Source organism: Scardinius erythrophthalmus, assembly GCF_964197995.2.
Source record: "Scardinius erythrophthalmus genome assembly, chromosome: 21".
NCBI classification, from domain to species: Eukaryota; Metazoa; Chordata; class Actinopteri; order Cypriniformes; family Leuciscidae; genus Scardinius; species Scardinius erythrophthalmus.
Window position 1 is genome coordinate 675475 of NC_138241.1, and position 22119 is coordinate 697593.

General features: G+C 42.9%; 1 protein-coding gene across 1 annotated transcript in view; it reads right to left on the reverse strand.

The window, feature by feature from the left end:
• ppp4r3b (protein phosphatase 4, regulatory subunit 3B) overlaps positions 1–16579 on the reverse strand; it is a 36310-nt gene extending 19731 nt beyond the window's left edge. The window contains exons 1-8 of the mRNA XM_081351021.1: positions 15950–16579; positions 15801–15856; positions 15607–15705; positions 13884–14150; positions 5397–5750; positions 4591–4668; positions 1913–2029; positions 1370–1486 (exon numbers count right to left, since the gene is read on the reverse strand). Coding sequence (XP_081207147.1) covers positions 1370–1486; positions 1913–2029; positions 4591–4668; positions 5397–5750; positions 13884–14150; positions 15607–15705; positions 15801–15856; positions 15950–16079 — 1218 coding nt within the window. The 5' untranslated portion in view covers positions 16080–16579. The remainder of the gene's footprint in view (positions 1–1369; positions 1487–1912; positions 2030–4590; positions 4669–5396; positions 5751–13883; positions 14151–15606; positions 15706–15800; positions 15857–15949) is intronic.
• Positions 16580–22119: the final 5540 nt, after the last annotated feature.

Here is a 22119-nt window from a genome sequence, read left to right on the forward strand (position 1 = left end):
GTGTGTGTGTGTGTGTTAGGCATGTGCCGGTATCAAATTTTCATGCTGTGATTAACTGATTGAGCTTTATCACGGTATACGGTATTATCACGATATTTTAATTGCTCAAGAGAAACGGATGGATTGGGGGGGGGGGATGTAGAAAAAAAACAACTTGCATCACAATAGGTGTAATTGTGATTGTCAAAACATTTGGTAACTAAACAGAATTTTATACCATTTTCATGATTTCAATTCAATTCTTGGGATTTGATTTCAATCTTGATTCAGTATGGACTCATTGGATAAACATTAGCTACAGTAGATGGCCTACATGTTCATTTTTCTCAAGAAAAAATATATCTCACATAATGCTGTAAACATACAGAGAGCCCTGTCAGCTGGTATTATTAAAGGTTAAAAATAACAAATTAAATTAAATATAATTTGGTTTTCACTATAATAACAATTATGACACAAGTAAATATATAATATAACAAATGTAATATAGTGCACATATTTAGCAAAATACTCCTCTCTATAGCTATTCTTTCTAGCCAACTAACGTGTTGGTCATTAAATGGCTTTCCTGAGGTAAATGTAACGTTCTGTGACATAATTGTTCACCTGCAGTTTTATTGACCTCTTTCCGTGGCTGAAAAACACTGATTGATAGATATTATGTGTGAGGCATAAATACCTTTCGGTAAGCTGTACTGTATCTTTAAATAAGGCGCTACAGCGATCTGTCACGTCACATTTACAAGCACCAAAACGGTATTTATTGTCTGAACTTCATAATAAAATGGACAGAACATGAGAGCTGAGATTTTTTCATATCAAAAGTACCCTGCTCTGTCTCGTCTGTCGGTGTCCGTGTCTTTGCTCCGGGATTTTTCTCTGCGTGAGAAATGGATGTGTGGCGCGAGAGCGTGTGAGAAGTGTAAATTGCGTGCAATATCGAGCATATTCATTACCGCGATTTATCGCATTACCGAATACCGGCACATGTCTAGTGTGTGTCTGTGTGTTCATGGAGGACCACTGCTCAGGTGTGTGTGTGTGTGTGTGTGTGTGTGTGTGTGTGTGTGTGTGTGGACCAGTTTGAGTGTTAGCCCAGTGGAGGACAGAGAGAGTACAGTGAGGACATGTTGGCCGGTCCTCAGTCTCTGAGAGCCTTTAAAGTGTTTGAGGGTCAAGACTTGGTTTTAGGGATCAGGTTATAATGAGGTCAAGGGTCGGTTTGGGGTCAGGGGTCGGGTTAGGCACTAAGTTGTAAGGTTAGTTGGGTAAGGTTAGGGTAAGCGGCTAGAGATCGCATTGTGTCAATGAATGTCCTCATAAAGATAGATGTACAAGAGTGTGTGTGTGTGTGTGTGTGTGTACTCACGTCATCAGCCTGCTGTGGCTCCTGCATGACGAACTCTCGCACCATCGACGGGCTGAACTCCACCAGGTAGGAGAAGATGTCTGTGGCGGCGGCCTTCACCTGCACGTCATCCATGCCCTTCAACACACACACAACATGTGTACATGAGCCCAGAGACGACACACACATCAACAACACGCGTGTATGAGCTCAGAGAGACACATAGATGAACACACACACTGTGAGTGTGACGTCTCTATGAGCTCATACACCAGTGTTGTGTGTGTGTGTGTCGTCTCTGAGCTCATACACCCGTGTTGTGTTGTGTGTGTGTCGTCTCTGAGCTCATACACCCGTGTTGTGTTGTGTTGTGTGTGTGTCGTCTCTGAGCTCATACACCCGTGTTGTGTTGTGTTGTGTGTGTGTCGTCTCTGAGCTCATACACCCGTGTTGTGTTGTGTGTGTGTCGTCTCTGAGCTCAGAGTGTGTCGTCTCTATGAGCTCATACACCCGTGTTGTGTTGTGTGTGTGTCGTCTGAGCTCAGAGTGTGTGTGTTCACTCACCAGCACGATCTCCAGCGCGGGTAAGATGCCCAGGTTGGCCAGTGTCTTGAAGAAGGCGTCTCTGTTCTGCGGCTGCAGGGTTTGTGAGAACGCACAAAACTCCTTGAAGAAGTTCACCTGCGGGTGTGAGAGGAGACGGGGTGAGCCCCTGCCGTGTGTGTGTGTGTGTGTGTGTGTGTGAGTGTGTGTGTGGGTGTGTGAGTGTGTGTTAGAGGTGCAACTGATCACAAAATTCACGGTTCGGATCATTTACGTTTTTTGAGCGACGGATCGGATCATTTTTCAGATCAACATAACACAAAACACTTCTATACATATATCTTTATAAGCTCAAGTGAAGTTCTTCGACACCACGGCAGAAACTACGAGCCTAACTGATAAAGTTCAACATTACTAAACACAAGTGAACAGTCAGTAATAAACAAACACACACATTACAAGCAGAGATGAACACTAAATAACAAAGTTACAGTCTAACTGTAGTATTCAGGTAGCCTAGAAATCTAGACGCACCCTAGCGGCAGCAAAATGTATTTCGCAGCCAGGTACGTCTAGCAACTCTCAATAAACCTACTCGCTGCAAAAACCCAGATTGGGTCAGGCCAATCACGTTGTGTATAGAGTAGGCGGGGGCGGGCTTAACATACACGACAGAGTTGCGACGGTTACCTGGCTGCTGCTACTTGAAAACAAAGAATGGCGGCTGCTGATGGAGAACAACGGTCTTTCGAATCGGCTTTGGCCGCGACTCTGGAGGACTTGGAGTTAAGTTTTTCTTTGAGAAAAGAGCAAAGAACGGCACTTAAGTCATTCTTAAAAAAAGGAAGATGTGTTCGTCGTTTTGCCGGCCAGATATGGCAAAAGTTGAATCTATCAACTAGGGATGTCAATTTTCACAAATTCCCATGATCGATCGTCGTTCAAAATAACGATCAATTAATCGATTAATCGTTAGCCTTAATACTGCGATATGCGTCAACTGCAGTGGCATATGGCCAACAGCATGACAGGGTCTGCAAATGCTAATGTTCCTCACCAAATCGATTAGAATGGTTTTAAATAAAGGGCTAGTAGGATTGTAAAATGTTTCGATGTGATTGATAATTAAATTAATTATTTAATAATCAAATATAACTACTAATACAACGCGTCACCAGCGCCGCCTCATATGCGCTAGAATGTGTGACAGTTGTGGACGCGCTCTTCCTGGAACAACTGCACGCGCTGAATGAATCTGCAACCGTTAAACTGGAGCACTTTGCTAGCACATTATTTATCTAAAAGAAACGCATCCTATATGAGATTAATCAGATATATTTAAAATAAACAATATTACAAATTATATCTGCACAAAATGACGCAAATTCATGCACAAGTGAACTTGAACTAAGTTACGTGCCATTCATTCAGAACTACTCATGTTGTGGACGCGGTCTTCCTGGAGCAACGCGACACGGCAACTAAACCCAAATAATTCACAATGTTTTATTACAGTATTTTTCTCTTTATAATGTTATGTAATATTACAGTCCCAATAGTCATTATTAGTCGTGCACTGCCGTTTGAGCTGCGCGCGCTGAAGCTGACGCTTTACTACAGAGTTCTTTACCAAATGCATCCAATATGAGATAAATCAGATATAGATAGGCATACACAAAATAAACAGTATTACAACTTACATTTGAACAAAACAAAAGGCTGCGAATGCAGACGCAAACTTACATGATGATGAAGGTGTAAAATGGTCCCAAACATAACTCCGGCGCGCTCGCTTTACATGTTTCGCGGTTGAGCAGCGCGCACGCGCATGAAGACCTGCTTAATCGATGATCGATAAGTTCTATCGATTAAATGTATTATCGACAATTAATTGATCGTCGATTAATCGTTGACATCCCTACTATCAACTAAGCTCCGCTGTTGGGAAAACGCTCTGGTTGGTTGAAGCGCTGTCCTATTGCGTGCAGAGGGAATTTGAAAGACAGCCGTTTATCCGCCCCTCGGATTGAGCCGTGACTATGGTGAGTTTCCAGACCTAACATCCTGATGTAGGTCTGACTTGCCAGGCTAGTATTCAGGTACAGAAATGAATAATTAAGCCTAAATGTAAAATAACACTATTTGTTCACTGTAGAAATTAAATATAGTTTAATCTTTGTTAAAGCTGTATTCTGTTGTTTTATTAACATTAATGACACAGACGACAGCAGGAATATTAGGATACTGTCACTTTAAGAGGAATAAACTGACAAACTTCCGGTTTCTTCCTGTTCACTGACGACAGAACCGAGAGAACACTCGCAGAGACGGCGTTTAGACAGAACTGTGTGTGAGTGTGTGTGTCCGTTCAAGGGCAAGGATCAATTCGGTGTTTGGGCGCTGTCTGAAACACACTCTCTCTCTCTCTCTCTCTCTCTCTGCGTGTGTGCGGCTGTACGCACAGAAAACACGCAAATCCCGATTTTTGCCTCTTCTTCCGCGTTTATAAATGTAAATTGTCAAGACAAAACACGTCCAAATGATAAACTTTCACTCTATGATGGTTAAATTCAGCAGTTGATCTGAATCACATGTGTGCCGAACCAAGGAGAGCTGATCCGTACGCATCACGATCAACTGAGATCCGCTGCACCCCGTGTGTGTGTGTGTGTGTGTGTGTGTGTGTGTGTGTGTAGTACCAGCTCTCTCCTCTTGTCGTCCTCTGTGGCTTCATCCGTCAGCTGAGCGAACACCTCCGTCAGAAACTTCTCATCCTCCTGAAACACACACACACACACACACACACACACACTGCTGACTGTTTCTACAGGCTTAAACGCATCATCATTTCTGTTATGACAAGAATATTGCTTCATAATAAATGACACGTACAGTGCCGGTCAAAAGTTTTGGATCGGGAAGATTTTAATGTTTTTTTAATGTCTCTTCTGCTCACCAAGGCAGCGTTTATGTTATTAAAAATACACAAAAAAACACTAATATTGTGAAATATTACTCCAGTGTAAATCATCTGTTTTCTATGTGAATATACAGTAAAGTGTAATTTATTCCTGTGATCAAAGCTGAATGTTCAGCATCATTACTCCAGTCTTCAGTGTCACATGACCCTCCAGAAATCACTCTAATATGAGGATCTGATGATCAAGAAACATTTATGATTATTATCAGTGTTGAGAACGGTTGTGTGCAATTATTGTTCAGGATTCTTTGATGAATTGAAAGTTCAAAAGAACAGCATTTATTTGAAATACAAACTTTTGAAACATTATAAACGTCTTTACTGTCACTTTTGATCAGTTTTGGAGTGATTTCTGAAGGATCATGTGACACAGAAGACTGGAGTAATGATGCTGAAACATCACAGGAAAGATGACTCTATATGTCCACTCAGAACACAGCAGTGTTCCTCTGGAGCCCCCCCCCCGCACGCACACACACACACACACACACACACACACACACACACACACAGAGGCGAGCGCACCTGCAGCATGCTGACGATCTCCACCTTGTTGAAGAAGATGAAGGAGGAGAGCGTGGACAGGAAGTTCTCCTCGAACACGGAGGGCGTGGGCAGGATGATGTCCTGGATGTACTGCACGCGGTAGGTCTGGTGGATCTTCTGCCGCAGCTCGGAGTCGGTGATGGGGATGACCTCGCGGAAGCGGGCCGTGTGTGTGAGGAACTCGCGGTGTCTCCGCGGCTGGGCCAGCGCCGGCTCGTACTCCAGACAGCCCACCACGTCCATGATGCAGTCGTCCGAGAACAGCACCTCGAACAGCGACGCCTTGTTGAGGAACAGCACGCCGCGCACGATCTCGTACAGGTGGTGCAGCGCCTGCGGGACACACACACACACACGTCATTCAGCTGCGCATGCGTGTGTGTGTGTGTGTGTGTGCACTGTTAGGTCCTCTGTGTGTGTGCACTGTAAGGTCCTCTGTGTGTGTGTGTGTGTGTGTGTGTACTGTTAGGTCCTCTGTGTGTGTGTGTGTGTGTGTGTGTGTGTGTGTGTGTGTGCGCACTGTTAGGTCCTCTGTGTGTGTGTGTGTGTGTGTGTGTGTGTGTGTGTGTGTGTGTGTGTGTGTGTGTGCACTGTTAGGTCCTCTGTGTGTGTGTGTGTGTGTGTGTGTGTGTGTGTGTGTGCACTGTTAGGTCCTCTGTGTGTGTGTGTGTGTGTGTGTGTGTGTGTGTGCACTGTTAGGTCCTCTGTGTGTGTGTGTGTGTGTGTGTGTGTGTGTGTGTGTGTGTGTGTGTGTGTGTGTGTGTGCACTGTTAGGTCCTCTGTGTGTGTGTGTGTGCGTGTGTGTGTGTGTGTGTGTGTGTGTGTGTGCACTGTTAGGTCCTCTGTGTGTGTGTGCGTGTGTGTGTGTGTGTGTGTGCACTGTTAGGTCCTCTGTGTGTGTGTGTGTGTGTGTGTGTGTGTGTGTGTGTGTGTGTGCACTGTTAGGTCCTCTGTGTGTGTGTGTGTGTGTGTGTGTGTGTGTGTGTGTGTGTGTGTGTGTGTGTGCGCACTGTTAGGTCCTCTGTGTGTGTGTGTGTGCGTGTGTGTGTGTGTGTGTGTGTGTGCACTGTTAGGTCCTCTGTGTGTGTGTGCGTGTGTGCACTGTTAGGTCCTCTGTGTGTGTGTGTGTGTGTGTGTGTGTGTGCACTAGTGATGCGCGGGTCGGGTTGGGGCGGGTAAAGAAATTGTCACTTTATTTGCGGGGCGGGTTGGGGCGGGGCGGGTCATTAAAAACAAAATAAAATAAAAATCCATATATGTTGCATGCAATGTCCAGCCTATATTAAATATTTGGGAATATCAATCTAATCATATTTTAGTAGGTTCTTTGATAAGGCCGTAGCAATGCAACTTGCGTGATTTCCCCAAACCTTTGGCGTCACGTGACACAGCTCGCGCAAAGCAGCTCCCGCCGCCAGCCACAACAACAAAGACGGAGAAATAAAAGTGAAGATGGAAGATGAGGTGCGGGAGAAATTGAGGTCGGGATTTTACATAATTAAAGAAAAAAAGGTGAATGATGAATTAGATGAATACAAACGCTGCTTTGTAAATATTGAAAATGTTTAAATCATTATCTTATTAATATGACCTGATTTATGGTTCATATTCAGAAACGTCTGTTATTGCCAGTTGGCAATGTTTCCAAGCACTTTCAGGCTGAAATAAAGGCTGTTTTCATTTACATTACAATGCCTAATATGTCTATTTAATGGTCGCGGGTGCGGGGCGGGGCGGGGCGGGTTGTAAAAATAGATACAGTGGTGCGGGGCGGGCTGGGGCGGGCCAAATAATTTCATAAAAGCGGGACCCGCGGGTTGGAAAAAAAGCCGACCCGCGCATCACTAGTGTGCACTGTTAGGTCCTCTGTGTGTGTGTGTGTGTGTGTGTGTGTGCACTGTTAGGTCCTCTGTGTGTGTGTGTGTGTGTGTGTGTGTGTGTGTGTGTGTGTGTGTGTGTGCACTGTTAGGTCCTCTGTGTGTGTGTGTGCGTGTGTGTGTGTGTGTGTGTGTGTGTGTGTGTGTGTGTGTGTGCACTGTTAGGTTCTCTGTGTGTGTGTGTGTGTGTGTGTGTGTGTGTGTGTGTGTGTGTGTGTGCACTGTTAGGTCCTCTGTGTGTGTGTGTGTGTGTGTGTGTGTGTGTGTGCACTGTTAGGTCCTCTGTGTGTGTGTGTGCGTGTGTGTGTGTGTGTGTGTGTGTGTGTGTGTGTGCACTGTTAGGTTCTCTGTGTGTGTGTGTGTGTGTGTGTGTGTGTGTGTGTGTGTGTGTGTGTGCACTGTTAGGTCCTCTGTGTGTGTGTGCGTGTGTGTGTGTGTGTGTGTGTGTGTGTGTGTGTGTGTGTGTGTGTGTGTGCACTGTTAGGTCCTCTGTGTGTGTGTGCGTGTGTGTGTGTGCACTGTTAGGTTCTCTGTGTGTGTGTGTGTGTGTGTGTGTGTGTGTGTGTGTGTGTGTGTGTGTGTGCACTGTTAGGTCCTCTGTGTGTGTGTGTGTGTGTGTGTGTGTGTGTGTGTGCGCACTGTTAGGTCCTCTGTGTGTGTGTGCGTGTGTGTGTGTGTGTGTGTGTGTGTGCACTGTTAGGTCCTCTGTGTGTGTGTGCGTGTGTGTGTGTGTGTGTGTGCACTGTTAGGTCCTCTGTGTGTGTGTGTGTGTGTGTGCGTGTGTGTGCGTGTGTGTGTGTGTGTGCACTGTTAGGTTCTCTGTGTGTGTGTGTGTGTGTGTGTGTGTGTGTGTGTGTGTGTGTGTGCACTGTTAGGTCCTCTGTGTGTGTGTGTGCGTGTGTGTGTGTGTGTGTGTGTGTGTGCACTGTTAGGTCCTCTGTGTGTGTGTGTGTGTGTGTGTGTGTGTGTGTGTGTGTGTGTGTGTGTGTGTGTGTGTGTGTGTGTGTGTGTGTGTGTGTGTGTGTGTGTGTGTGTGCACTGTTAGGTCCTCTGTGTGGGACAGGAATGTTTCTACAGCAGAAAACTCTAGTGTGTCACATGACCTCCACCTGAGAATATCTTTACACCTTATTCTGCAACGCGGGAGTGAACATGACGACGCACTTCCTGCTGTGTCAGACTTCCGCTCCGCTAGCCGGCTGGTAAGACACACAGAACACTATTAAACAGCGTGATGGCTCATGTCTCTCACACTCGCGGTGTAGCACACACTGGGGTTAGGGTCAGTGGCCGGACATCTCATGAGAACATGTTCAGTGATTGTACTCCACCTCTGCATGCGCTGTGAGTCTGGGCTGCTAATGACGCTCGTATGGGAACACAACGTGCGCCACTTCACCAGATTTATAACGTAAATGATCTATAAGCCTACGCCGACACAGGAGAACACATCACTGCTTCTGAATGTGCAAACTGTTCATTCATCGCCACTTCAGAATACAAGTGTAAACCCTCATGAGTTTGTGTTTAGATGTCCACGTTACTGTTCCATAAATTACAGTGACTGTAATATTTCTAACGTAAAGAAGTGGCCAGACATTAGGGAGATGATCTCGCGAGGTGGACAGAGCAAACGCACGGGGATTTTGTTGCTAGGAGATTAAACGGTTAATGCAACAGATACACTGCTGACTATATGACTAAATCATAAAAATAACAAGCGACTCGCATTGCCAGCGTGTTCACGCATCACAATAATGCTTTAACCCTCTGAGGTCGGCAAACGCGCGGACGCGTTTTGCTGGATTTTCTCCACATTGTAGCACTTTAAACTTAAATTACTCCGTCATTTATGGTCATACAGAAAAAAGAAATATAAAAAAAGAATCTGTGATATTTCTACTTTTGTACGTGTCCACTTACAATCAAATCAAAACATTGTGCTTTTGTAAAATAAAGAAAATAAACAGGGTGTGCGTTCTGCCTCTCCGTCGCGGTGAACTTTTTTTTCTTGAGCACGTCTATAAACTGAAACAAAACTCAGCGAATACTTGTTACACATTTATGAGCCATATACCTTTATAAACATTTAAGTGTGTACTTTTAAATGATCGGATTCAAACTGAAAACAAATATTCTCTGTTTAAGTAATTTGTATAAAACCAACAAGATGTCCAGCTTCTCAAACGCTTCCTCATTACAGTTAATTTGGCCACGCCCACTCGCGCAAAAGACATTCACATGCAAATCTCCACATGGAACGCGGACTCGCTCATTACCTCAACAACAAAACACTTCACTTTTCGTCGAGTTTGAAAGACGTGCCTGAGCTTACACTGGATTTAGGCTACCTCAGCAGAAGAAGAACGCAATTTGAAGACATGAAAGATGTAAGGTAAGAAATTCTTACATATTAGTTTGTTATTGTTGCATAAATGTCACGTTGCAGTTGAACTGTTGCTAGATATATGGGGAATATTATAATATTTAGACCCGTGTTTACTGTTACTGTGTTTGTGGATATCTGCTCAAACGTAGATATGTATATGGTAACCATAATGTTTTATATTTGAGCGCGATCGCGTTTGAATGTATAATGTTTTGGATGAAAGCAAAACGCACCAAACGGCTTCATGTTTTTATTATTATCTCATTTCATATCATCATAACGGATGGAAACATTTGAAGTAACATGATAATCAATATATTTTTCTCTAGCTTAGTTGTTACTGAAATCTTTTGGAAGATTTATACTGCTATAGGTTATTTATTGTTATTATTATTTTATCCGGCACTGTGCGCATATACCTTATGCTTAAAAGGCACAACAAACCTGGTGTTCATTATATTATATATTGTTGGAAACATTTGTGTGTGTGTGTGTGTGTGTGTGTGTGTGTATTCTGTGAATTTTAAAAAGGAATTTTAAAAAGCAATTTTAACCAGAAAAATCTAATATTTATTTCCAAAATCGTGCAGGCCTTTCTCTTGATATCAGTATGTTCACTTTTTTTTTTCAGGGCCCAGATGCCACTGAGGACTTCAACATTCACATGAGTCTCTGTACGTGAACACGGTAAAGTGAAAATCTTGGAAATGAAAGGTATGTACAATGTTTTTAGGAATGGCACAAAGGTCTCTGTCTTTGAAGTGCTTTTTTGGCATTTGTTGTGTATCTTTGGATTATGTTGTGTTGTAAATAAATCCAAACAATTTAAAAGTCATTCTTTTTTAAATCTCCTCATTTACAGTATTGTGCAAGGTTGCTCAGAATGAAAGGGCCTGATAGCTCCTAATAGGGCCGTTAGGGGAGGTTCTTTGTCTTTCTCAGGTGAGAAAAGCTTACATATTAATGAGCTCCCGCATAAAGCTTTCTAACACAAAACACGTCGTAAAATTTTTAAATCAATATATTGTCTTATCTGAATGAGCAGTCAGGGTGATTTTCACATAGTTTTGCAGCAAATATTCTAGGCTACGTCATACAATTTTCAAAAGTCTTGTAAAGAAATAATCAGTATGGGTTTCATGACCTTATTTCAGTGAGAATTTTTTTTTGTATTTTCACAAACCACGCATAAATGTCATTATCTCAAAACAACCAACTTTTATACACACACTGCTGATATATTATTGTAGCAGAGTTTGTGCTGAATACAGTGTAACAGGGTTTTTCCTACATTGAAAATTTTTTGGCGGCCGCCAAAATGAAAAAAAAAAACAACGCAAAAAAAAAAAAAAAAAATCTATCCAGTTTGAAGTGGTAGGGGTGTGCGATAGGACGATCTTTGATCGTGGATGATTATAATGTCTCCACGATCTGCTTTTAAAGAAATATCGTAGAATCGTGAATTATATCTGTTCTGGCGCCTCTGTCCCAACATAACTTACTGAACACCGCGACGTATATTAACATAAAATGTTAACGCAGCAGAACGGGACACTGCAGTTCATAATTTGCATGTGCTTTAATGCCTTGTCGGTTAAACATTTAATTCGCGTGCTGATGCGCTGTTCTAACATGTGTTTCTCAGCGCGTACATGTACATGTGAAGCTCACATGCACTAAAAGCCTGTCTACCAGCGCCTGGATACTGGACTAAGTTATCTTTCGAGTCTTATTGTGCTTATACTGTTAAATACACACAAGGTTTACATAAACAAAGTCGGTTATGTCTAAAGTGAAAGCAAACTTGAGAAAATAGAGAGAAAATCTGCTTGTCAAATGCGTGTATATTAGACGCGTCGCGCTCAGCTCTTAAAGAGACAGTAACAATAGTAAACACGCTGCCGCCTGTCCTTAAAGGTATAGTTCACCCAAAAATAAAAATTATCTCATCATTTACGCACTCTAATGTTGTTCCAATCCTCTATTAATTTCCTTCTAATATTTTTCTAATATTAATATTTTGAAAAATGTGGCTATCCAAACAGTAGCTGGTCCCCATTGGCTTCCATAGGAGAATATACTATGGAAGTCACTGGGGTACATCAGCTGTTTGGTTACCCACATTCTTCCAAATAACTTTTATTTTCAACAGAAGAAAGAAACTTATTCGAGTTTAAAACAACTTGAGAGAGTAAATTATGATAATTTGAATTTTTAGGAGAACTATCCCTTTAATGTTAATAAGACAACAAAATGCAAAGAGAAAATCACTCACTGCTCTTGACGGATAACTTTAATAGTAGCTTTAATAAGTATCAATGTATAATTTATACAGTGAAGTCTATGTTTTGTTTTATTTTCATATTTGTTCATTTAATTACTTCAATGCTACTGTTACACACCTACTGTAGCTGAAAACATAAAGCACTGTTTAATTTGTATATTAAGTTGTGTATGTGTAATGTGTATCTTTGATCTTAATATTTAATAACAAAGAAAATAATGACAAATATTTTTATCTTCGTCCCTGTCTGCCTTTTTTATTTTAATATTTTGTTACCTTAGGCTTTATTTTTAAAATATGGACATTAGTTTGGCTGTAATGCTAAGTCACAAAATAGTAAAACCAACATAAAAAGAATCGTGATAAAATCGTGATGTGATATTTTTGCCATATCGCCCACCATCTTTCAAAACAATGAAAGCCAGTCGTGGAAAAATCACAGTTTATTGTCAATATTGGGCTTGCGGATCATATGGGTACTAGGGTACTCTTTGCAGTGTGTGGATGACCATGTCGGTCAGCCACCACCGAAGACCAATTTTGACCCAGGAAAAACCCTGTGTAAGTAGACTTTAGCCATGAAAATGTCACAAGTAACAGAAATAACCAGAAATGTCAGAGCATGTCAGAACACCTCCAGGGCCCAGAAAACAGCTCAGACCTCAGAGGGTTAAGCAAAGCCGACGAGCTTGCAGGGCAGATCATACGGGGCCTCACGTCCACATTCAGTTCTGCGGGGTTATGGGTAACACACAGATCTTGCAGGTATTAGTTACGCTTGAACCACGGTTATGTCACACTGTAACTGTGCAAACGACACCAGTCTGTCAACGCATTCTCATCCTTGGGCGTCATATGCTGACGCTTTTGATATTTCGTCTACATCGAACGCACAATGCACCCTTTAGCGTCAATATGAGACGCACAGAGCTTTGTTCGGTTATGGGTAGGTTTAGGTCTAGTGTAGGGTTAGACCGCTAGGAGGCGCCTTCTGGCCCATTTCTATCTGCGTCTCATATTGACGCTAAAGGGTGCCATGTGCGTTCAATGTAGACGAAATGTCAAAAGCGTCAATATATGACGCCTTGGGATGAGAACGGGCTGGTCTGTCTGTAGTCCACATTAAAAGTTAGCTAGCCAGCCAAAGCTACACAGTCCACGCAAAACTGAGCCGAGCAGAAATCTGCAGTTGTCTTCTGCAGGAGATAGTGCCGGGCGGTACACCGGTTCATAACGAATACAGGTGTTTATTTTTGTTATGATATGAATGTTTAATAAACCGCAATACCAGTGTATGTCTCTTAAACAGGGGACACGACGCTGTGTGAGCGGGTCTTTCACTGCTCACTGGTGAGGCTCAGTGTGTGTGTTACTGTGACGGATCGCTGTCAAATTATGTTACAGTGTTTCCCATACATTGGTTCACAATATCAACACAGCCTTTTGGAAAACCTATTAGTGGTTGGCACTGACATCGCTGAATAAACATGAGCACTGCTCGTTTCACAGCCTAAACGCGGCGCGGGTGTTCTTATATGAGTGTGTCTGAGGTGAAAGAATCAATGTTATTTTTATTGAATGTTTCTTTATCTCTCCAGATAAAGCAGCGTTTATGAGCGCCTCCTGCTGGACCTCTTGGTAGAACCTGCAAACCTGTATTAATCCTAGTGTTTGTTTTTCTACAATATTCACTCATGACAGTAAAATAGGGCATTCGGAGTCAATCTACTGCAGTATTTCCTCTCTCACTCAGTAGAACATGTGGTTTACACCCAGTCATGCTTGGGAAAAAAACACCTGTCATATACGTGAAACCGGTATAATCTCGACAGATACGGTGATCTGCACTAGCAGAAGAAGCTCGGCTGTGCGGAGAAGTAAAGTGTGATGATGCGTGAAGTGAAAGTGTAACTAGCCTGTCGGTGGTGTGAGTCCTCGCAGGAGCGGAAGAGCAGCAGCAGCTTGCGGATGAACCCTGAGCTCAGCAGAGCTAGCGCTAGCTTCTCGCGGCGCACGGGCGAGGACAGCACGGACGTCACCAGCTCCGCGATCTCCTCCAGATGCTCCGGCTCGCAGGCCGGCAGGTCCAGCACATGAGCCGACTCCAGGTCCTCCAAACGCTCCTCCTCAGACTCATCCATCGGGTCCTGCGTGATCTCCACCGACGGGTCTTTGCCCTGCACCTGCGCACACACACACACACGTCAACAACAGCAGAGCCTCAGTATCAGCGACCATGAGTCTTACCTACTTGCTAAAGTCCCCCTGTAGTCAAAAATGTTATCCTTAAAACTCATCTTTGATCACCAAAATGACATATTTAAACGTTTTTTCCTTGTCTTCATGCCTTATAATATCTTGATTGTAACTCAACACCCTTGCCTCATTTAGTATACGCAGCTCTATGAATATGCAAATGAGGCAGGGATCCTGAGTGATCTCCATTGACGGTCTGTGCCCTGCACACCAAACACGTCAACAAGAGCCGACTGCCGTATGAGCGACTGATTAGTCCTTACCTACTGTTAAAGAAACTCCAGCTTTTAGTGTAGTTTATGAGTCTATGTGGTGTTTTTAATCTGCTTTAAGACAAACCATGTGTAAATTCATAAGTCGACAGCATTGCTGAGTATTTCCTCCTTAAAACTGCAGTGAACCAAAGACAGTCTCAAAAACACGCTTTGAAATCGCTGGTGTTTCTGACGTCACAAACTACCTTGTAACCAATCAGATCAACGTGTGATCGTCAACCAGTGGATCTCTGAGCTGAGTGAGTGAGTGGAGGCGGGGCTCATTTGCATATTCATAGACCCGCGCATACTAAATGAGGCAATGGTGTCATTGAACAATGACATTTCAATGACATTTAAGGGATGAAATGATTGACTACAGGGGGACTTTAAGATAAACTAGTCTATGTTGAGGTGTTCGTTCTAGAGGCCGACTGATGAATCGGGCCGATTTTTGGCATTTTTTTTATGATTCGGCATCCGCAGATTAGGGCGATTAATATTCAGGCGCATCCGCGGGCAGCTAAGCATGATGAGGAACCCGAGACACTGCCCCTTCGCTGAAGGAAGATCACAGTCCCGCTCTGCCTGCTAACTCTCTGAAGAGGACTACCGGGAAACTTCCCAAGAAACGATAATGTTCCTGTTTTTAATCCTTTCCTATTTAAATATCGAAGCACACGTAGACTGGAAAGTACCCGCGTTTCTCAGTTTAGCAACACACATCCAGATCGCCGCGTCTCAGAGCGTGTGAATAGTAAACTCTTTTATATCATCCTGAGCATAAGAGGACACGTCACACTTGGGCCATATCGAGTTTACGATATATCGATATGTTTTTAATAAACAATATGGAATGAGACAATACTGTTGTTTATATAGCCTACAGTTTAAACTAAATTAATACCTTTTTACTACAGAAATGACCCATCACTGAACTTACTTTAGCTGAACTGTGACGCTACTTTCTTCTGGAAACAAACTTTGTAGTGTTATTTTCCTGTTCTCTCTGTAAAGCTGCTTTGAAGCGATCAGTATTGTAAGAAGCGCTGTATAAATGAAGCTGACTTGACTTTATTCATCCCTCATGTAAACACTGTGTTCAGAGTCATCATGTGAATGCACGAACCTGACAGATCTTCTCCCAGATCTCGTCACAGCCGGCTTTCTCTTGGAAACTCAGAGCCAGGTCGTAGTTCTCCGCTTCGGACCACACGATGAGCGTGTCCTGAGGGGTCAAAGGTCACAGGCAGGGTTAAGAGAGACATCTATTTAACACTCAGATGGAAGCAAGCTGAATCTGAAAGCATGAGGATCGTGTACCTGCTGTTTCTGATACGCAGTGCTGGTGATGATCTTGGACTCCAGAAGCAGTGACCCTATACACACACACACACACAGAGAGAGAGAGAGAGAGAGATCAGCTCGGGGTCACGTGATGATGATGATGGTGGTGGTGAAGAGGCTCGTACCGTCGGACTCTGCGGTGACCGTGAGCGAGGTCTCCTCGTCGGAGCAGCACACATGCCCCGTGCCCCGGTCCTCCCACTGCCGGTCCTCGTTCAGCGTGTACAGCTTCACTCTCCTCCGGGTGTCGCTCATCTTCACTAGCTCAAACCTCTCCGACACTAGCAGTCCTGGCGCATATTCACCTCACTAAACTAGCACTGTCTGCCCTCGCATCCACACCGGGAACTAGACATCCTACCGCACTAAACCACCAGTTTACCTCACTAAACCACCAGTTTACCTCACTAAACCACCAGTTTACCTCACTAAACCACCTTACCCTGTGGAAACCACCCGACGAGACTAGATCAACGGTCTATTTAGCTCTAACCACTCGCTTTAATATCTCCAATCGTTCATCTTAAGCTCACGAAATCAGTAGAATGAGCCAAACCTCAGAGTTTCAGCCTCGTGATTCTCAGACTCTCGCGTGAACGGTCTACGGTCTCGTTTAACTGTGTTTGGCTCTCGGTTACGGCTCTGAATGAGCGTTAATCGGGTCGGGTCGTTTAAATGTTTACGTGAATGTCCGTCTATCCGCCGATCGCCGCCATCTTGTGTGTCTTTCACTTCATCGTCGCTCGTCTGATGATGGCGCGGGGTTTCCGCACACGGGCTACGGAAGCCGCGGCAGGACACGCTCACGCGCAGCCGTACTGCAGTCGCCATGGTTACCACAGTCACTCAGCGAACACTGCTCGATTCACACAACTCTAGAATTCTAAGTTTATTAGAATTCTAAGTTTATATTTCGCAGTTCTGACTTGTCCCTCGCAATTCTGGTTACAATTCTGATCCTATTTTTTTATCTTATATCTCATAATTCTCACTTTCTTTCTCGAAATCTGGAAATTTTCCCCATTGAATTTTGAGTTTACATCTCGGAATTGTTGTTCTAAAATTGAAAGAAAGAAGTCAGAATTATTTTGAGATGAAGTTAAAGTAGCAATTACCTTTTTAATTATTTTTTACTTCCATGTCGCCTACACACGGGTTTCTTGTATACAAACAATACCGGATGCGCGCGCATCCAAGAGGCAGAAAACCGCTAGCTGTTATGCCGAGTTCTGTAAAAGAACATTGTAATTAACGTAACTTAGATTTCGCATTGTTTGTAATTTCTTGCTGACTCAATAATAAACTGCAATTTCAGAGTTGGATCTGTTTGTTTGTGTTTATATTATATAACATTATGTAAAACGTCCAACTGTTTACGAATTAAAATCCGGACATACTGTGATGCATGAATTATCATGTTAACGTTAGACTATAGCAATGTAGTAATGCAATAGCCAATGTTAGGAGTGCAGCATCTATAGAGCTTTGCTTTTATATAAGTTAGCCTTGTTTACGTTACGACCTGCAACATTTCATGACACATAGCCTATAACGTTACTTTACTGTAAATCAAAGATTTGACGATGGATTATGTGGGAACCCTTAGTACCTCCGAACGTGGCGATTAGCCTAATTTATATTAAAAAAAAACTTACTCTCAGCAATGGTGAGATCTTGCCGGATCTATGCAATACATGACGATCTTTGGATTGTGGATGACAAGAAGTGGCCAGCAATTGTATGGCCTGATATAATTATCTTATTCAGACACCAAGTATAGGCTACAAGAGAAATGATTAGAGCATACAAATCCCTTGATGCATACTACGTGCTAATATGGTCATGTGCAGCTTGTCAAATACTTTGATGCTGCACCGGATTTTTTGCGTGTTGAGGATGTGCTCGTCAAAGGCAAGGCATTAAAGCCAAGCCTTATGATTTTAAGGCATTTTTTTGGCAAAACCATGCTTCCCCATAGTAATGTTGAACATCAGGCACCCAGCACTGGCTACAACTCCTTGGCATTTTGACTTAGCAACAACACATACTAGCCGAACCCTTTACTCCGGTACGAAGAGCGCGGGTCTTTTGCCTCTTGGTTGCGTGCGCAAGCAGTGATGACGTCGCCGAGAAATCCATGTAAATTATGGGCTGTTCACACCACAGATGAAAACTCGCTCTGAATGTTGAAGAATATCAGTCACAGTGACAGTATCATTTTAATCACTTTCAGAACAATTTTTGTCCAGATGATGAACCATAAAAAAAAAAAAATTAACAGCCAATCAGAATCCATCCTGCTTTAAAGTCACAATGAAGTCAAAATGGACAATTTTGCTTTTGTAAATGATTTATCAGTGCAAATCATCATTGTTTTAAATTCATGTTCCTGGTAATCTTGAATCAGAATAACTTCCCCTCTATAGAGGTATTTGTGTAACATTATTCCAAAGAAATAGATTGAGATGCACAAATAAATGTGAAGAGATTCACAAAAATGTATAAAATTCACAAATAAATACATTGATATTACATATTACATATATATTACATATATATTACATTATATACTGTATATATATATATATATATATGTGTGTATATATCCCATTGCAAATCAGGTTTGTTGGCAATATTTACAGACGTTCAGCTGTTTGCAATGAACAAATCAAGCAAAAGCAATTGAAATAGCTCAACAAAACAAATGTTTCAAGTGGTTTACCCAAATCCAACTGAAAATGCAACTTGTATTGACTTCTGCAGTTTCAAAATTGTTCAACCCCCTGAATATAATCCCTTACAAACAGCACAAATCTGCAGAACAGGAGTTGTCTCACTAATCAAGGGCTTCATTAGCTCCACCAGGCGTACTAGAGCTAGAACACATGAAATATCTGAACTGATGAGGTTTGTTGAGTGTCACGTTTGACTGCATGCTAGAAATGTGGCTAAGAGACACCGTTGGACGCATAGTTCACATGTTTAAAGTTTAAAAGAACAGTGGTTACACTCCATGGACGGGCAGAAGAAGGAAGCGATCAAGAAGCGTGTGGAAGGAGAGATGAATCACTGAAGTATCAGGAGATCCTAGGAGAAAACGTCATGCCGTCAGTGAGGAAGCTGGAGCTCGGACCTTCAACAGGACAACGATCCCAAGCATTCCTCAGATTCCAGCAAGGCTTGGTTGCAGAAGAAGTCCTGGGAGCTACAGTGGCATCACAGTCTCCTGTCTCGAACCCCAGAGAAAATCTCTGGTGGGATTTGAAGGCGGTTGCAGCAGCAAACCCAGGAATATCCCTGAGCTGGAGGTGTTGCTCATGGGGAACGGGCTCAGATCCCTCAGACACAGAAGCTGCTGTCTTACACATCTCGCTTCAGCCGCTCAGGACAGCAGAAGACTGCTCTACTGAGGACTGCAGATGCTGGCCATGAGGGGGGTGAATAACTGACTGCAGAAGTCTTTAAAAGTTGCATTTTCAGTTAATTTTGGAGAAACCACTTGAAACATTTGTGTTGAGCTATTTCAGTTACCTTTGTTTGATTCAATTTCAATGAAAACAGGTGAAAGTTTGTACATTTTGCAAATAAATCTGATTTGCAATGGAGGTTAATATATTTATATATATTAATACATGTAAGACATGGCACACTGGCTGATTTAGCCTTTTAAAGCACAATCGCAGTGACAAATATAGGACATGATATCATGCACATGTGTAATACCATCAGTATAATGACCATCAGTGATGTAAGAGTAACTGTGGATAATGCACAGAAAAATCTTGCAATTTTTTTTTTTTTTGGTTGGGAGGATCTTTGCATTTATTTAGAATGCTGTAAGTAACTTTAACAATCAAAAACTATTTAGTCTGATTCACATGAAATGATATATGTGTGGTCAAGTGTTTTAACCGATAAATATGCATATCGCTGCTCTGCTGGTCACTGTTAAAGATATGATCTCTTCGGAGCCTGTCACACTTTAAACAGAACCCACCTCAATATTCTCTACAAAGGGAATCATAATACATGTATCTAATGTTTAGTTTAAAATACAGTTTTTAATGCTCTATATATCATTAGATCCATGCTGCTCACAGTGGGAAACGCTGTTGACTGTTGTGTGACTGTAAACCTGGATGGGAGACTCCTGGGAAAACCAGGTCACTTCTGGAGGAGGTGTGAGTGAGGCCAGCAGGGGGCGCTGCTCACCCTGGGGTCTGTGTGGGTCCTAACCTGTAGTGTACAGTGACGGGGACTGTCAAAGAGCACCGTCCTTCGGATGAGATGTTAAACCGAGGTCCTGACTCTCTGTGATCATTAAAAATCCCATGGCACGTCTCGTAAAGAGTCGGGGTGTAACCCATTAACATTTGCCCAGTGGCCTCTGTCCATTAAAACTGATTGATTGTCCATTCCTTAAAATTTGGATCTGTCCATCATGGCCTCCTAATCATCCCCATATACTGATGGCCTCATCACTGTCTCCTCTCCTCCAGTAAGCTGGTGTGTGTGTGTGTGTGTGTGTGTGTGTGTGTGTGTGTTCTGGCTGCCGTCGCATCATCAGGTGGAGCTGCACTGTTGGTTGAGGTGATTCCCCCTTCCATGTAAAGCGCTTTGAGTACCCAGAAAATGTAACGAATTATTATTATTATTAAAGCGCTGTTTCTCTGGCATTTTTAAAAGGCTCATCAAATATAATAATGTGGCTTGGCTTGATACACAGTCTAATGGTCTAACGAAATCAAAATTTTAAACATCTTTTATTGTAGCTTACCAATTTTATGGGCCTAACACTTTCTATTTGAGCCAGTGCAAATGAATAAACAAAGTTATTTAAAGGGATACTTCACCGATTGGCATTCAGCTTTGTATCAGTAGAAACCTGGTAGTATTTTGGAATGATGTGCTTCCCTCCCTCATGTCCCCCTGAGGCCAGAGATTTCTGTATTGTGTGTCTGGAAAAAACCTCTGATGATGCAAAAATCATCATTTATCATCATTTATCGTCATCAGAGGCTCTTGTGTCCAGAGGCGAGAGACTACAGCCAGTAGGAGGAGCTTGTCCCGCATGTGTTCAGCCCGCCCATAGGGGAGCTCACGATAAAATGGTGTCTGTTCAGTTTCGGGTCACTAGTAGCCTAGCTGTCTCATTTCTCCCGCTGCTGCCCTCCATAACCGGTGGGCGTGGCTTGGGCCTCGTAGGGCAACGAAGCAAGTGCATTCTGGGAGTTGTTGTCTTTCATCCACATGAGCCAAAAATAAATTTTCTGGCTTTTCTCAGTCTAGAAGGCACCAACTTCTAAAATAATTTCACATTTCTACTACATAAATGACCCATTTTAAATTCACATTCATCTTTCCAGCAGTGAAATATCCCTTTAAGACCGCCCTGATTGTAAAGCAAACCGTGATTGGTTGGATCATCAGCGTGCTGTGATTGGTCAGTGCAATATGGCTGTTATCTGATTGGCTTAAGTACGTGGTGGGTGGAGTCCACTTATTTGTGGATTTGTGGGTCTACACAATAGAAATGTTTCAAAATCCACAAATGCAGAGGAAACTATCCACAAACGGGACATAAAAAACATATTACACATAACAAGTAATCTATAACATTACTGCTGGTTCTTGTCTTTATTTCTTTCACCTCATTGGTGTTCTCAAGGCGCCTGAGGGCAGTAAGAGGTGGAGTTGATGAGGGGTGGGTGGTGAAGGAGAGAGGGTAAGTGGAACGTTTGATTTCTGTCTGGTCAAATCTTATCCTGTGATGGATTGTGTTCTTTGTGTGTGTTGTGTTTTATGTATTATGTTCACAGAGTACCTCTTATAAGGGCGTCTGTCTTTGAGAGGGAGGTGTGACGACCCAAGGGGCTGTGGGACTTTATATTGTCCAGCGGTGTCTCTGGGTAACACTTCTGTGTCTTCAGGTTCAGTGCTGTGACGCAGGTGTGGAGAACTGAGGTGATCAGCCATGCAGTTTATAATGCTGGAGTTCTCACCCTCGGGAGTCAGAAGCTTGGGGTTTGGTCGTCATGCTGGCGTTCTCACCCTCTCCAGTCCAAGGCTTGATGTTGTGTTTTGAATCCCGGGCCGGATTAGCCTTAGACGGGATTGGGCAAGTGTTTGGCCTCTACATTCATGTGGCTGCTCCTCGAGCCGAGGGGTCGTAACATGTGGACACTGCTTTTATTTGCAAATTCCACTTTTATTTGCAAATTCCACTTTTATTTATTTGTCAATCGAATTCATTTTTGTGAAGCATCTGCATAAATTTGTGCATCTCATTAGATTT